General features: G+C 38.5%; 1 protein-coding gene across 5 annotated transcripts in view; it reads right to left on the bottom strand.

Annotated features, from left to right (window-relative positions):
- Nucleotides 1-21: 21 nt before the first annotated feature.
- Nucleotides 22-18,377, bottom strand: part of CFAP221 (cilia and flagella associated protein 221) — a 39,610-nt gene continuing 21,254 nt past the window's right edge. For 3 of the 5 annotated variants that reach the window (XM_036236947.1, XM_036236948.1, XM_036236949.1), the window contains 2 exons: nucleotides 7,762-7,865; nucleotides 22-2,570 (listed from right to left, as the gene is read on the bottom strand). In XM_036236947.1, the coding sequence (XP_036092840.1) occupies nucleotides 2,374-2,570; nucleotides 7,762-7,865 (301 nt within the window). In that variant the 3' untranslated portion in view covers nucleotides 22-2,373. Of the gene's footprint in view, nucleotides 2,571-7,761; nucleotides 7,866-15,274; nucleotides 15,390-18,377 lie in introns of those variants that run through there. The other 2 variants (XR_004955715.1, XM_036236950.1) reach the window with 2 other exon arrangements.

Raw genomic sequence — 18,377 nt, 5'->3', positions numbered from 1 at the left:
ACTGAAAATCTGTTTGATGTTCTAAAACAGCAGTCTACCAAAATAAATGCAATGTCAGTATACTAGAGGATAATCATTAATATTAAAATAACTTAACAATGGCTGTTTTTCCTTATGTGTTCAAAGAACATAACAAGTGGAAAATACAACATGCTGAAAATTATTCTTATTTCTGGGCTGCTGGTTTTCAATAGCAAAATTTACTACATTAAAAATAATCTTACATTGATTTATCTTCCTAGTAAATAATAATTATGCCCATTGTAGTAAGATCTTTCAAAAAGTGATTCAGACTAACGTTTGAACTCTTTATCTATAACCGCAAACTGCCTTTGGACATATGTAGGTATAAATGGTGCTGCTAACATGCCTATAGAAACTATTCGAGTATTTATTATAAGATGTAGAACTATGTTGTGTTTATAAGCGCTACCTATTAAGAAAGAATATCTGAATACTTGTTTTACAAGATTACACATGTCCATAATGTTACAGACATAAGATATGCTAACATTCATTCATTCTGACAGTCAATATGCATTTGCTGAGCACCTACTGAATAGGCCCCACTGCACAACATGGGTGATGTGTAGGCAATCTCAAATTTAACATCGCCCCCGTAAGTCCCTGGCAAGTCCATGGCATGGGCGAACCTGCCCTGTGGTGAGACGCATACCGACGAGCATGCTGTGATGTGCAAGGATGAGGTGCTTGGTTGAGGGGTGAGCTGTGGCCCAGCAGCCACATCTCAACGGACCTTCGACATCACCGCTGCTATGAATATTGGGAAATGACAACAAAAAATTTTTGAGAGGGCCCAAAAATAGTTTCCTCAAGAAATCTAATTGCTAGTGTTGACACTAAAAATGAAGGGACCTAAGAAAGTGACAGGCTAAGGACTTATTGAGTGGAATTTGGCTATGCGAAGTTTAGGACATGAGTTAAGTCTATCACACACCCTATTCTGAAACAAAACAAGCAAACTGAAACTTTCGGAGAACACTGGAGCCAGGATAATTTTTTCCTTCGTGGTGGAATTTATGTTATAGGACTATTTGCAGTGTGGGGGGACAAGCAAGTCTTGAGACGTAGTTCTTGAAAATGTCAAGGGTGTGCTAAAGAGGATACTAAACTCTAGTTGGGAAACCAAAACATAATAGTTTAGGAATAGTATATGCCAGCATTTGTATGGCACTTTCCCCCTACATTGCTCTTGTGTAGTTAAGAACACGTCTATGGAAGGCTATGTAAGTAAAAATCCCACTCAGGTGACGTCTTTATCAAAGCCAGTGGTGTATTGCAGCACATTGACATGAGATGGCAAACAGTGCTCTGCTTAGCCAGTTATTTGACGCCAGAAAAATCAAGTTTTTTGCTTATATCCAATGCTATTTGTTTACCGTCTGAATAACTTTATTTCTACTGTGGTCATTTGCAGGCTTTGGGTTCAGCAGGCCACAATGATACCTTATAGTTGATATAGGCTACTTTGAATTTATAAGAAGAAAATCATGATATAAATACATAATAAATCATGAAGTTAGTTCATTTTTTGACATAAGCTTGTTATTCCATTTTTAATATGCCTAATTATGTTAATATGTGATGTGTATCTATGTGTGATGGGAAGAGGAAAATCAAGCTACTTCTTTATCATTTCAAAATATTTGTAAGGATTTTCCAAGATTCATATTTACATGGTGACAAATTTTCCTTTTAACTTTTATAAATATCATGCATATTAGAAAAAACTTATATTAACTAGATCTTTTGGGATATAAAAATACAAGCTCACATTCAAATGGGAAAAAAATTCAGAAAAAAATTATTACAAAGCAAAACTTAATGCCATTTCACAACTTTACTCTGACTTGAATACTGATGGTGCTTTAAAAATCTTCCCATGTGGCACATTTCTCTTTCTGCCTTATGTTGAAGTCACTTGTTATATATGATTTATTTTGCCTCCTCTGTTGTGGGTATCTTCAGGGTGTGGACCATTTCCTATAGAGCGTGGCAATGGACATTGCATACAGCAGGCAGTCGATAAATTACAATGTCATATTGAAACTTTGAAAAGAGTTAGGTTGTTCTGGCCTTATCATTTAAATTTTTGAGTAGACAGTAATACATACACGTGGTCAAAAATTCAAACAGCACACCAGTAGCCATGAGTGAAAGTAAGCATCACCCTAGACCCCTTTTTGCCAGTGAACTCTTCCCCTCATGGCAGAAGCAGCTACTGCTACAAGCATTAAAGATAGTTTATGCATTATCATTATATTTTAAAGTATATTTTAAGTATATATTCATAGCACTTTGCTACAAGAAAGAAAAACAAAATGGACAGAAGGCTGGAATTCTTAAAAAGTTTTAAGAGTAAAGAAAAACACTTGCAAATCCGCCATACTTTAAAGCCATGTTGGGGTAGCATGTTCCGGTGAAGACACATTCGTAGGGTTGAGAGTTGAACTGTGAAACCCATAACTGCATTTTTATTTGTGCCATCCCGTACTGAAAAGGTGTAAACTTCACAGTCACATTCATCTTCCCATTAGCTGGAATTATTCCTGAGAGGAGGGAAATGAGAAAACATGACACTTTCCCTTCTGCAAAGTGCAGTCAAAGAGGGCGACACACGCACACGTACGTTCTTCCCAGGAGAGGCACCGTTATGTCTATTCTCCTTACATACTCATTTCATTAAAGACACATGGATCGACTTCTGCGTGCTTACATTGACTATTTACCAATTACTACATTAATCCTTCATAATAATTATTTGATCGTGTCCATTATATAAATATATACATATCAATCAGCACTAGTGAATCAGAGATGACTTCCCAGAACTATAACCTTTAAACTAGTTACCAGATGTCAATGTTAACACGGTGAACAATAAAGAAAAGGCAGGAACACACGAAGAAGCTCCTGCCAAATAATTCAGTGCCCTATATTTTTGGGTAATTTGATTCTTTCCTTTCAAATATTTAAGATGAACTACTGCTCCCTTCAAAGTCAAATATCCTATCATGCCTTATTCCTCCTTTGGATCTCTCTGGTGCATCAGGGCTGGAACATAGTAAGTGCTCAACAAACGTGAGAGAAATAAAAGAGAGAAAAGGAGGGTGGGCAGAGGAGGGAGGATCAATGAACTAAGTGTGAGAAAGGCTAATGTTCTGACTGCCACAGGAGGCTCTCTGGTTTGCTTTCTAGTTGATTCCTTATGCCCCTGTGCATCGGGTCTTTCCTCTCCTTGCAGAGGCCTTGCACATTCTCTCATGCATTTCTAATGGACCTCTACCATCTAACGCTCCTCTGAATCTTGCATCACTCTCTCTTGTTCTCTATGCTCAACCACGTGGATCCTGCATTCAGCCAGTGCTTACTGTGTGCTCGGCACTGTTTTAGGCGCTTTAAAAAAAAAAAGAGCAATAAATAAAACGAAGTCCCAGATCTTAGTTTACATTCTAGTTGGGGATAGCAAACAAAAAGAAATAAATGAATGTGAAACAGAAAGTCATGTCATGAATACTAATAAGAAAAATGAAGCAGGGGATAGGGAGGCAAGCAAAACGTGACATGCTCTCTGAGAGAAGATGAACAGAAAGGAGTCTCTGGTGAGGAGGCTGCAGCTGAGACCTGAAGGAGGAGGGGGGCCTTCACTCTAACCCTCAGACGTTGGGCTCCTGCTGCCTTAGGGCCTTGGCACTTGCTATTCCCTTAGCCCAGAGAGCCCCTTCTCCAGATCTTTCAGTTTTTTCATCCTACTCTCTGAAATTACCTCTATTCTGGATTCAAATGTAAGTTTTACAAAAGCAGGCCCCTCCTCATCACTGTTCCCAGCTCAGTAAATACTTGTGAGTGAGTGAATGGACCCAAACTTCAAAGCCTATGTCAACCTACACATTACATGAAACTTCTCCTGGTTCTCCATCCATAGAAACTGCAACTCCTCTAAACATCTGTCAGCCCTACAGCACTCCTCTAAGGCCTGAATTGTTGCCTCTTAAAGTTTATAAGCTCCTAACTAGATTTCAAGTCCCTAAGGCAAATAACTGGCCCCAAAGATCTTTTTATCTTCCAGGATCCCTAGCACAGTGCTTCAGAAATAGTTATTTGTCAATTTCCTGAGCAGAAGTCAAAATCTTTAAATTTCACTCACCAGTGACTCAAGATATTGAGACAACCACTGCAGGGGAGGGTGAATCAGCAGAAGCCCTCCATTTTATCTGTCAACCAAAGATCAGCTGAAAAGAAGAAACACCATGATGTCCTGGAGTTCAATACCTTGACCACCCACTTTGACAGGAAATAACCCCTTTCGACCTGCAATTCGCTGGGGGCTTTAGGCTGAGAACATTCTATTGCTTCTGCTCCAGCTCATTTACTTAAAAAAATAAAAACAGCTGTGGAGCAAGGATTAGTGTTTGTCTTGACCTGGCTGATTTATTTTTAAGTGCTCCCAGCCCAGACCTAACACATAAAGCACACTGGAGCTGCAGCCTAGGCAACCAGCTATACTGCTTTTTCCATTAACAGGGATACCAGTTAACACAGCTCTGTTAACAGAACTTGGTTACAGCTGATTGTCAAATGTTAAAAGGTGTGCCAAGCAGTCATAGCTTACAGCTTGACAAAAATTAATGGTGGGAGAAATGAGACCATGTATCATGTTTTAAGGGTGAGATGAACATCCCTAAATTTACTACTTCATTAAAAAAAAACAAAACATGATTTTATGGCTTCAGTTCAATTACATCTGGAGCCAATTTCAGATCACTACACTTAATCTAACCAGAGATAATGTTAAATTGCAGGGAAGGGAGAGTGGACAGGGAGAGGAAAGGGGGAAGGAGGAGGCTGGGGGGCAGGGAGGGAGGGAGAGAGAGAGAGAGAGAGAGAGAACAAAACTTAGAAATAAACTAAAGGCTAAGAAAACCCCAGTTTGTTAATAAAGTGAGAATTACGAAACAAATGTAACAACACTAAAAAATGCTATAATTATAAATGAAGTCACCAGAAAATACTACTATATTTTTGCCTTGACTACAATTATGTAAAACGTGCATATACATGGGCAGTTACTAAAAGGAGATAGAACTATAAAAGTATATTATTCGTTAGAGTAGTAAGGCCCAGGACGGGGATAATTTTTAATTCCCTTTTTTTACATGTCCATATAATGTTATTACAGCATTGTCATGTTTTCTCAATAACTACTTCGAAAATCTCAGAAAGTACAGATCATTCTCACACATGCCTGAAGTGTTAGCAAGTATTGGTCTGAACCTTCGAAATTTAGGATTTCACTAGCTGTGTGATTTTGGGTAAACTTCTTAATCTCTCTAAGCCTCTGTTTTAAAACTTGTCCATGAAGAAGCTGTTGACAAACTCTAACAATTTTTTCGATTCACTGGATTACAGAAGGGACAGCTTCAAGGTGTTCCTTCCACCTGACTCAGCCCTGTGAGTCACATGTCACCCAGTGGGACAGTTGTAGGCCACCACTGCTGCTCAGGGTGTTCTGACAAAGAAAGGACCCAGAGAACACACAGACCCTGTCTCACACTCTTGGTGGGCCTCCCACGGGCTTCCATGGGCTCTGTGACTTCGCTTGCTTACTTTACCTGAGGCTCAGTTTTCTCATCTATAAAATAGGAAGAGAAGAAAACAATCTCTAGCTTTCTCCCAAATTTTCCCTTCCTTTTCCTGGCAGCTGACACCAGCCTTATTCAGCTACCGAGACCTAGGTTATTTCATTCCCAACACAACAATTTCCTGTTTGTCACAGTCTTGGTCACACCTGCACACTGCAGCTACGCTAGCCTTCCTAATTTTTCCAGTCCAGACTACTCAGAAATATCAGTAGTTCTCTTTTGCCTACAGAACTTAATAGAATTATAGACCATCAGGTGAGGCAGGACCCTATGGAAGAAACTAGTCCAGTGATCCCCAAACACCACTCTGAGGAATGTCCACATAAGAATGACCTGGAGGTGCTTGTTACAGGAACAGAAAACCAGACCTCTCCCAAGCTAGCAAACCCAATCATCAGGTGTAGGTCCCAGGGCAGGAAAGTCTCCACAACTGGGGCACTGGCCTAGTCTAAGTCCCCATCTGATGTTTGACTCCCCTCTGTAACATTTCCATCAGGCTTCAGCGATGGCGAACCAGCTAATTGATAAGCAGCAAATTCATCTTTGGATGTCTCTGGTGATGCACAGGTTCTAGTTATACTCTTTGGAGCCACAAAGCACAGGCCCATTCCTATCCACACCACAGTGACTCTCAGTATTGACCCAGCTAATCTGACTCCAGTTCTTTTTTCTCTTTTTGAGGCCGACAATCCCCATTCCTTCACTGACCCTGATGTCCTTTCACTGGGTCTTATGTGGATCTGTCTTACAATGTGACTCTCAGGGACAACCCCAGAGGCCCAGTGTGGTCTGACAGCCCAGGATGGGGCAGAATTACCTTTTCTTTCTTGTTACAATCTTTATTTCTCTAACCAGAGTCTAGACTAAGATCACGAGAGCTAGCTCACTTTACTGACACACCTCTTAGGTTAATTTTTCATTGCCTCGCCATAATTAAGGTGACTTCAATTTGTACTTTAGGAGGCAGTACGCAGACTTTGGAACCAGACTGAGTGGGTTCAAATCCCACCTCTGCCACATGCTAGTGAGTGTCCTTAGATGAATTATTGAACCCCTCTGTGCCTCATTTCTCTGTCTATAAAATAAAAATAATAATTGTAGATCTTACATGGTTGTGGTACAGATTATACATATCTTAGATTAGAATAGTGCCCACGTATTGTTACGCATTACTATCATTATTCTACCAAAAGGTCTATTGTGAGAATGTCAACTATACTTAAAAGTAGAAATATTATCTTGTTTAGTATAATTTTGGTAACCACTTATTTTCTTTTTAAAGCTTAAAAATAATAAAGTTCCCACTAGAAAGAGAATCAAGTCCTACTTTTTTCAATGTAAATAGTAGCTACATTGTATTTTAAAATCTCAGAATGGCCCATCTTGCCTAGGAAAAAAATCTACATACATTTCATAATTTAGAAGTAATTCAAAGTTTCTGCTTTGAACTCTCATTTGTTGGACACAATATATTCTTGCGATGATGAAAAATCAGGACACAAATAGATAACTACCAAAACATTTAAAATTCAAACTTATTTTGGTATTCACAGCAGACCACTGTGGACAGATTTTTAAATACCAAACTTAAAGAGACAGAAACTGGAGAGCAGAAAGCACTTCAGGTAGAGATTTCACTTTCAAAGGTCCTGAGAGCATTGGGATCCATGTCTTTTGGGGCATGTCCACATAATGAGACAACTCATTCGACACTTCACTAAGATTCTGAAAGCTCAAAAAAATAATATTCCAATTTTATCTGAAATTGAATTAAAAGGTAAATACAAAACCCAGGAGGTAGCAAGAGCCAAAATTAGAATTTGAATAAACTTCTGATTTCAAGTTTGACCTCGGAAAAAATTTACCTGGGCACTATAATAAATCTATATGACACAAATGAGCCCATGTGTCCTGATCCCCGAGTGTCCAATTCCAAGGGGCACTATGTCAGATATGTAAAATCTGTTACTCTTGCCGTTTGAAAATAACATATTCAAATGTGATTTATTCTCTTTTTTAACTTGAGATTTACTCTCCAAATCCTCTTTAAGTTAAGAACTCTAAGGAAAGTGGAAACTTGAAATCTTGACTCCCTTACCTGATGTTGGCTCAATGGTAAAGGCTTCATGAGACTGAATCAAAGTAACACGAAACTCAAAATCTATAGGGCAGCTGCATTGCAAAGGGATAACATGTATTTTGCTGCAAAGAGAAAGAAAAGAAAAAGAAAAAGAAAAATGGAAAATATCATTTTTCTTTAAAACTAGCTCTTTTGGTTAAAAAAATAGAGACTCAAGTTATATAATAAATAACCACAACAATGATGACAGTCAACACCAATACAGTGATTCCTGGGTGTCAGCTCTCCTACACATTTCCCAGACAGTAACTATTCTAATACTATCTGGTGGTACTATGATCGCCGCACTTACAGATGAGGAAGCTGAAGCACAAGAGAGAGTAAGTGACATGGCTAGTTAGTGACAGAACCAGGATTGAATGTTGGTTGGCTGTCCTGAGTGCTCCAAACACCTCTGTCCTTGTTGCCTATTGGATAATCACAGTCACAGGGGAAAGGTATCTCTGCCACACACCAGACCCCAAGGAACCTATGGACCACTGAATATGCAGGCCTTACAGAAGCTGGGAAGACTCCACCTTTACAGAGCTGGGAACTAGGCTGTGCCGAAGAAACCATACTTCGGGTTATATTTGATTGGAATTATTTGGTTAGAGGTCCAAAAACTGGTAGGGACCTACAGAGGGATGGTATAATCAGAAGTGCTCTCTCAACCAAGATGAGGCCATCTTCTGGGTAGTCTGAGGTTATAACTTACAGCACCACAAGAGTTCTGCAGTGGTGGCATTTCTCGGAAATGTCCTCTCCTGCTATCAGGCCATTCCCAGGTTGGCCAGAGTTTGTGGGATGAGTGAGGCCTGGAGCAGCAGAGTTTCTAGCTGTCACTGGCATTTTACACAGAGTTGGGGCAGGTTCTCTGGGCACCTGTAGTGGCAGCATGCTGAGCTCCTTCTTTAAGTGACCCAGCCATGCCTTCTGTCCTACTTTTCTTTGTCTCCTCCCTTCTCCACCTCATAACTCCCGTGCCTTCATGGCCCATCATATCCTCCTGTCCAGTGGCTTGTCACTACTGCTTAACTCTTTGGATGAAGACCTCTCAGCCAACTGCCCTGCCCCCTCCTATTTCCCAGTTCATACTCCTGGGAGATCATGACTGCAATCAGTTTGAGCAGAGCTGCCAGGCACTGACTTCTCAGTGGTGCTCATCCAGACCCAGTCTGTCTAGGGACTTTTCCCATCATGACCTGCTCCCTTACCTGCCTAACGCCAGTCTCACTGGGAGACTGTAAGTCCTATGAAGGCAGAGCTGAGTCTGTTTGTTTCTCTACAGTATCCTCAACAAAACTCCAGAGTCCCACACACACTAAGCACTCAGTAAATATTTGCCGCAGCTAAGTGAAGTCACTTTTATTCAGTAGCAAGTCGGAGGATACTGTATAGTTCAAATGTGGTTATTAAAATTACGCTGGGACCTCTCCTGCATGTATAGTCTCTGACTCTCTCAAGTCCATGGGGTTCCCATACATGGGTATGTATTAAATTTGGTCATTTTCTCTTGCTACAAATAAATTAATTAATTAAATTAAATTAGCCAAGAACATTTTTATATGGCTTTGAATTCATTACCTTTTTAAAATTTTTCCAAATACAAAGTTTTTATTATATAGAGAGTAATAAAATAAAGATCCCTTTATCTACCATGCCCTATCAAATCTTCTGCTATGGGTAAATCACTGTTTTATTTTCAAAGAAACTATTTGCAGAACAGTTGAAGCTCCCTGTATACCCATCTCCTGTCTTTCCCTACTCCTTTCTCTCTCCCCAGGGGTGACCTCCCCTACCCTAAATTCACTATCATTCTCATGTATTTTTATAATATCACTGCATATGTATGTACCCACAAAATATATAATGTTGTATTCTTTGTTTCCAACAATCTTGTTCTAAAACTTGCTAATTTTGCTTACCATCATGCTTTTAAGATTTATTAATGGTGATACATGAAGTTCTAGTCATTCATTTTAACTTGTGACGAGGATTCCTGTCTCATGCTTTATTTATCTATTCTCTTGCTGTAGGGCATTTAGGTTTGCACTTTGTCACTATTGCAATGTGACAATGACCATTCTTGTATGTGACTCCTTATGTATCTGTACCAGAGCTACTCTAGGTATAACCGAGAAATGGAATCCTTGTAAAGTGAAAATATCTGCTATACTAGATATGGCCAAAATGCTCTCCAAAGCTCTCTTACCAATTTATACTTCCATAGCACATATGAGAGTTCCTGTTGCTTACAATACAGGATTTCCAGAAATTTTAATTTCTTCCAACATGATAGAATCTCATTTTGTTTTCATTTTCATTTATTTGAGATTGACTTTCTATTCATATATTCATTTGTGAATTGCCCGTGCATATCTTTTGCCCATTTTTCTATTAGATTGTTCTGTTCTCTTATTAATTTATGAATTCTAGGTATAAATTTTGTCAGTTATATCTATCAGTATAAATTCTAGATAAGGGTTATCAGATGAAGTATTCTATTCAGCCAACAGTGAGATGCACACTCCATAGGATTTGTTTTTGTTTTTGTTTTATGAAACTCATAAATCCTGTCTTAACTCAGGCTCCACCAGAAGTATCCAGTCCATCTTAACTCTTCGAGATGCTTCCTAATTCTGAAACACAGGATACATAAAGGTCATGACATTTTCAAAGCAATTCAACCTAACGGACTCTCAGACCCCACTGAGCATCAGTTACTTTACGGCGCTGAGTGGGCAAAACTAACATTACCAGATGCAGATGCCACTCAAGATGTAAGTAGCCTTGGGAAATGGTCATTGTGAAGTGTTGAACTGCCCAAACATGGTTTCTGAAGATGAGGCCAGTGACTCACACAGCCACAAGGGCTGCATGGCCCTCTGGTCTGTAACCCCAGGGGTCTGCCAGAGCTGTCCCAGAGCTCCTGCAGTGATCTTCTGCTAAAAGCTGCATGTTTGCATTTTCCTAAACTAAAACCAAACCAAACAAAAACTGCTGGGGCTTTTCATATATGCCCACATTTTATCCACTTTCAGAGCTCTGATAATTCCCACAGAAAAGGTATCAAGAGTATTTGTTTAATGATGATTACACAAAGTCAAATTCCTGATGCATTAATCAGTTTGGAAAAACAAACAATTCCTTAAGAGCATAAAATTCCAAGTACCTCGATTCAGAAGGGAATACAGCAGTATAAATAATATAAATTTCGGTGGAATCACTGAACTTTGCCTTCATTCCTGCTGTTCAATATTACTGATGACAAATTAGTGTGGATGGTACCATAATCATAAATCAAGGACAGAAAATTTGAGTGAAAAGGAATTTTGGCAGATACAAAGTTTAGTTTATATAGAAGTTTATCGTACCTGATGAAACAGAATTCCATTAGATTCCGGGGAGAATTAAAAATTCAAACCTAAATTCCTATTGTTAAAACTGATCTACAATGAAGAAACATGAATATCCACATCTTATACTTGTTATTCCTCAGAAGCAAAGAGGAACCTGAATTAGAGTTCTTTCATAACTAATAAGAGGCACCAATTAAAATCCTAAATCAAAGAGAAGTTAGTATTTTTGGAGGCAACCACAACTTTTATCTCTGTAATTAAACATTAATTAATTAAGTGTTTATTAATTAAACATTTTATCAATGATGCTAAGGCTATGTATAAAAATGTATTAAGTACTTTAAAAGAATTATTCCCTATTTTGAATAAAACACAAACCAAACTTTAAAAATACCAGACTTATATTATGATCATGTACAGTGTGGGCCTATAAGAAGAGAGTACGAATTTGCCTTACAGTAAGTAAATGATATTATAATTTAATGTAAATTCAAATATCTTTCTTGTCCCTTCTCTTAATAAATGCTAGTAAAGGGCCAGATATCACATTAGTTTCCAGTTAATTATATAACATTTGTTTTTTAAGTTACTCTAATATTATTTTCTCATTTACCCTAAAATTTAACATTGTGTTTGTCAAGGAACAATCAAGAATTTTTTTGAGAGGACGAATGATCTTGTGAACTTATTGTGGATAACAAAAACCAAATTTCTTCCCTAATGCAAAAATCTCAACGTCAAGAGAGTGGAATGAGCAGGCTTATCCCTACATAAATTTGGTTTGACTCCTTTTTGGAGAATGAAGGTTAACTGACAATGAGCGTGACAGATGCTAACTTATTACAAGACACAGGACTCAGGTGGCTCAATAAATTAGCCACCAGCTGTTATGAGTCTGTAAGAGTTGAAGGAAACACCATCAAGACAAAGAGAAGTCTGCCCACAGAGATGTGTGGGTGATTTAAACTATCACACATACTATGAAATGTCAGTGTCATAAAATTTGTCTTTTGTCAACTGCTCTTGGATAGAGAGATCACTTATAGATCAAAAGATGTGGATGGCAGTAATTTGTCTGACATTCTTTCCCTTCCAAATGTATACAAGAGTCATGAAAAAATGGAGTCTGGTCAAGCTTTGGGACTACACATTGTGGCCGTTTTAAAATCAGTCTATAAACTCTTGGACGCTCCTTCCATTGAGAGGTGAGTCTGTGTGTCCTTTCCCACCATCTGGGTTCCCTGACTACTTAACCACTAGAAGACAGTGGAAATGATCTATACCATTTCTTAAGGCCAAGCCTAAGAAACTGTCATCTCCATGTCTCTTGGGATACTCCTTCTGGAACGTACTCACCATGTGGTAAGGGAGCCCAAGCAGCCTGTGGAGAGGTCTACATGGAGCGAACCAAAGTTCCCAGCTCCCAGCCCAGCTGAGCTCCCAGGTAAGGGCTAGCATCTTGGAAGGGGGTCTTTCAGCCTCAGGCGAGCAGCCTTAGCTAACTCTACATGGAGCAAAGGTGGGCCTTCTTTAATGAAGCCATGTCCAAGTTGTAGATACATGAGCAAAAAATAAATAAATAAAAATAAACATAAAAAATGTTGTTCTCATTTTAAGCCACTATTTCTAGGGTGTTTTGTTACACAGCAATAAAAAAATGAACCGAAACATCATTCTCTCCTCCTCACCTCATTTCTCCTTTAGTGAATTCTTACCTTACCCTATTTTTGACTGCAATCTTAATTTAGCAATTTTAAAGTCTTTTTGTTGTTGCTGTTGTTCTAGCCCTTATTATGTACTAGTCGTTGTGCTTATATTTCAGTTAAGCTGCTTAACAACCCTAGGAGGTTAAGTACTATTACTGTGCCCATTTTATGGATAAATAAACTGACCTATAGGAAGGTCCAAAGTCACACAGTTAATAAGAAGTGAGCTGGGAATTAAAGCCAGGTCTCCAGAACCTGAGCCTCTAACTGCTATACTATATTAGCTCTCCTAGGTCTCTAAGATTAAGGAATAGCTAATGACACTTCATGGTTTGCAATGCAGTCTTCTCCTCTATTGACATTCGCTTTGAAACTAATCCCTTTGTGCTTTATTTGTTGAGCTTTTTAGAAGGTATTTCCTTTCATTAGTCCAACAGCAAGAAAGGTCTATAAAATCATAACACCTTTTCTCAAATATTACCAACCTCCCCTGAAGTACTGGCATGCATACACACAGAGAGAAAGGAGGAAATCTGGGGATTGGACAGTTATTTTTACTTAAACTTTAGATGTAAATTGCTATATTTGGAAAGTGACCAACAAAAACAGAAAGTAGGCAGACATAATGATTAGTAATAAGTCGGACCCCCGACCCCCAAATGAATGGGCAAGAATTTGAAAAGATATAAAGAGCTGAGGGTAAATTATGTTTCAGATTTCAAAGTAGGTCCTTTTATCTAAGATAATTTATATTTTTATGAACTTTCATATGCTGCTTATCTTATTTCCAAAGACACAATCTCACTGGGATCAGGGCTTCAAACCAGAAGCATAGTGGACTCATCATGATTCTTAATGATAATAGTAAAATAAAGACAAACATATATTTTCATAAAGAAATGTTCATGTAACAGGCATTTACTTATTTTATACACCTAGAGAACTAAGCATCACTCTCAGGTTAGACTAAGCTTAACCCAATAGTAGAGGCAGAGACCAACAAAGAGTCAGAGTCAGACAGGCTGGATGTTCTTCTCTTGCTGGCTTGGCCTTTGACCCCTTTCGTGCTCATGGTTCGGTTCCTTCCTCAACCTTACCTAGTCCTTCCTGTTGGTAAAACTGCCCCCATCCCTTCCCTCATTCATGCCTTAATAGTCTAGGAAAAGGTGGAATTCTGGTGAAAACACTAGGAAACAAGCAGAATTCAATGAGGCCACGGTTGTGTGCTTGGGAAAAAGTTAAGGCATTTCTCCAGGGGGCTGGAAAAGAAGTGAATTCGGAAAAAGTTAGAGGCGACCAAGTGACACTATCTGTCATCTGCACAGATAGTATATACCCTATTCATCTTTCAAAAACATCTTTTAAAAGAACTGCAGTAAAATATACATAGCATAAAGTTCACCATTTAACCGTTTAAAAATGTACACTTCAGCTGCGTTAAGTACCTTCACATTGCTATGCCACCATTACCACCATCTATTCACAGGACTTTTTCCATTTTGTAAAACAAACTCTGCATGCATTAAACAGTAATTTTTCATCTGCCCTCCCTGCTCCTCTGGCAACTGGCCTTCTCCTATCTCTGAATTTGACTACTCAAGATAGCTCGATAGAATCATAGAGTATAAAATACCTTTTAAAATTAACTTCACTTAAAATACTAACATAAATAATACATTTTATAGAAAATAGGACTTTACGGCTCACCAGAGTTGAAGACCATGTAGGGTAGTGCAGGGTAAGGATTAACATTCAGGAGCAGCTCATTTGAGTTAGAGCGGGTCCTGAGGCTAGAGGTCAGAGAACAGGGATATCTGGCATCTGGAATTGTCGCATTAAAGGGAAAGGAAGCAGCAACATCGTGACAGGAAGGGAGATGAAAAGTCTCCTGCAGACTGGTTACTTGTTTTGTTGAGAGAAACAGCATTTATTGGGAGAAAATAAGATACACTAAAATTACTGATAGCTTTTTCCTCTTTTAGAATAGAGGGTAGAAGCAACCATATGCTGATTATATTCAAATCATATGTCTTTGGAGCTAATGACCTATAATGATGTTTGGCCTGAAACAGCCCACAGGACACCAGCTGCCAGCTTACTGGTCCTTGTGGCTTACCCACCAGCAATTATTAGATCAAAAAGATCACTGGGCAATGGAATAAAAAATAAAATTTTAAAGCGAAGCAGCTTAAATTCAAATACTTTGGGGTTGAAATTGTAGTATATAAGATTTTGTAGTGAGAGATTTGGGGCATACGTAAGAGAAAGCAACTATTTAAGAAAAACGGTGACAATTCAGTTGACTGGTTGCTAGTTACTCTATTCTAAATATTTTGACAAGCATTAAATAATCACATTCTAGAAACCATATTAAAAACGCGCGCGTGTGTGTGTGCGCGCGCGGGGGGTGGGGTGGGGTTGGTATTACAAATCTGTGTTGCTGGGCATCAGAGCAGCAGCAGTGACCAAATGTGGCTGCATGTGCAGTGTCTGGTGTGAGATTTGACTTCTGTATAAACCAAACAAGGAGGACGAGCACCTGGAAAACACTTTTGGTTTAGGGGTGTATCTCCAGGACCAAAAGACATTCATAGTTTTTGCCTTTGCTGCTTCTAGGCATGTGCTTTGGGTAAACACTGAAACTCCTTGTTATATTCTTAAATATTGAACTTGAGAATTAATCCATGCCTGCTTTTAGAAAATATTTTAAAGTTTCTTACTGCTTAGTCCATAATACTTAATTTCATTGAAGCCACAAAATGTATATATATGCTGTTGAATTTAATGAATCATTCCAAGAATTTATACAAAGACTAGAAGATCCTAAACAAGAAAAATACTCCACCTTTAATTACTGCCCTGATACCCACTTTTATTTGCTCTAGATGAGGATCACAAATTTGTGCTGTTCTATCCCTTAGTCCTGTGCAAACCAAATGAGCCATTTTCCAAATCAAATTTGCACAAAATTTAAGCCAGAAGAGCAGAGTATAATGATTTTCAAGGTAAACTTAAATAAGATCAGTACTGGCTTTCCTTGTTTTAGGTGTTTGCACCTTTAAATTGCTTTCTCTAAAAGTCCAAAATCTAGAATTCAACATATTATGAGAAAAAGTTCAAAAAAGAAAATCAAAACTAACTTAGATCTTCCATTAAAAGTTCTCTTTACTGACTGTCTCAAGTAGGTAACCACTTCTGCTAAATGAAAGGAGAAGAATTTATGCCCTTTCGTCACTACAAATGTAGATCCTGGTGAGTTTAGGAGTTGGATGACTTTCTTTTCCTGCCAAAGTTTATAAAAAGAGGCTGAGTCAAGATGAGTAACTAGATCAATACTAGGTCAGCAAAGGGGGATATTAAATCAAAGACATTTTCACGCAGTAAAAACTCAGGCTGTTGTGAAGTGACAATGTTTTATCCAAATGTCAATTTTGAAGCAATTGAAAAATATAAGTTCACTACTGCTTGAAATACTCAAGTAGGGGCTGAAGTGAAAAACAAGCAGGTTGACGAGCTCAAGTTATCCTTGAGGGATATTTTCAGAAAATGCTGCTGTTCTTTTAAATCAACTTTGAGTTTAGGACACATAAAATGAGACCTGAGTACAAATAAGAAGTTTGTGTTCCTTGACAAGTTGAAAAATGTGAATTTATCCTCTGAGAGGGCTTCAAAAAATCCTTCTGAAGATCATTTTTTTAGTCTTATCCTGACATCCTCATCCTAGGCCTTTGACAGCTGGTTCTCGGGGCCCCTCACATGGAACCCTCATTGGCACAATGCAAAACAGCACCTGCTTTTTATGCTGGGGCCAACTGTCATCATCAATCTCTCTCTCTTGGGGCTAGTTTAAGAACATTCTCCTGAGGCCCAGGTGCTTTTAACTGCAGGGGCAGTGAGGGAATTGGGTTTTACTCAGACATTTCATTCTGATCTTGGTTATTCCCATACTTTCTAAAACCTACAAGAGGTATACTGCCATGAGATTCTCTGCTTAAGGAAAAGCATCCTTTGGTAAATTTTTAAACTAATGATGTAAAAGTTCCAGAAACTAAAATATCTTAGATTTGAAATGGAGCAACCTGGGGCTTTCTCTGTTAGTGTCGTTAATGTGGTCTGTAGTCCGTAGAGAAGCTGTGGTCCTGAGATGAACACATGGTTCCACTTGCTATGACAACAACATGGCTGCCTCACCCATGGGACCAGGTCCAGAGCGGAAACGGGAGAAGTGAAGGGGAATCCGGGAGAGGACTCAGGTGACTTTCACGTCAGCTTGTCTACAGCACACCAACCAAACTGGTCAATAGAGAGAGGGTCAGTTGATGCCACATGGGGAGACCAACTCATCAACCAGCTGGATTTACTCCAGATTGCAAACAATGATTTGATGCCATGTAGACACTGCTGGAGAAACTGCAGAGCATGATGAATTTACAGGAATCTTTTTAGAACCATGGGAATGGAAAGATAAAATTTCAGTACCTAACATAAGCATGTTCTTATTTACTTGTGTATATAGGAAGGGTAAGATTGTATTTTATCTACAGTACTCTCTGAAATACAAAGTGATTATTAAATTTAACCAGTCATGATGGTTAGGTTTATGTAGTTATAAAGCACAGTTTCAACCTAGAGAAGGGCAGAGAGCTGAAAGTCCTCTGTACCCCAGTTGAGTTTGATTTAGAGATGTGGACAGAAACTGGAATGCAACTCTTTGTTATTTATAGAGGCTGTCAAAATACATTTTACCAGCTCTTAAGTCACCAAGGTTGTTTATAGGTAGTGGGCAAATATACACGTGGAATTTTATCTCAGTAAGGAAAATGTACAAGCATCAAATCCAGCCAATGAAAATATAGTTGACAAATATATACACATCCACTTCATGACCTTGTGGAAAATGTACTGAGGGGCTAGCCAGTCTTCAGAGAGGCTTGACCCAGACCATAGTTGCTTCTCCCCAGAAACAAGTTCAAAGTAAGAAAGCAAACTTAGTGGTATTAAATGCACATTCTACAACTTCTAGCCATTTTTTCTAAATCAGTTCTACATGCAAAGAGAAAAAATATCCTTCTGAATCTACCTCCTGCTGAATTTGTGTTCTCCCATCACCTTTGTCTTCCATAATACACAATATTTTTTCTTAGCTGTAGAAATAGTTGCTTAGTTGCTTTACTCTGTTGTTTAAAAATTTAAGTGTGAAAAAAATAATAAAAATTAAATTCATGTGTGCGTGTGTGTGAGAGAGAGAGAGAGAGAGAGAGAGAGAGAGAGAGAGAGAGAGAGAGATTGAGAGAGAAAGAAATTGGGAATGGCACTCCTGGTAAGAATGAAATATGGTACAGCCACTTTGGAAAGTAGTTTGGGAATTCTTCAAAATGTTAAACATAAAATTACCACATAATCTAGCAATTCTACTCGTAAGTGTATACTTAACAGAAATAAACACATATATTCACATAAAAACATATAAGCAAATGTTCATAAAAGTATTATTTTAAAAGCCAAAAAGTAGTAACAACCCAATGTC

Source organism: Rousettus aegyptiacus, unplaced genomic scaffold (genome assembly GCF_014176215.1).
Source record: "Rousettus aegyptiacus isolate mRouAeg1 unplaced genomic scaffold, mRouAeg1.p scaffold_m13_p_2, whole genome shotgun sequence".
In the NCBI taxonomy this organism is placed as follows: Eukaryota; Metazoa; Chordata; class Mammalia; order Chiroptera; family Pteropodidae; genus Rousettus; species Rousettus aegyptiacus.
This window is presented reverse-complemented; position numbering and strand designations above follow the sequence as displayed.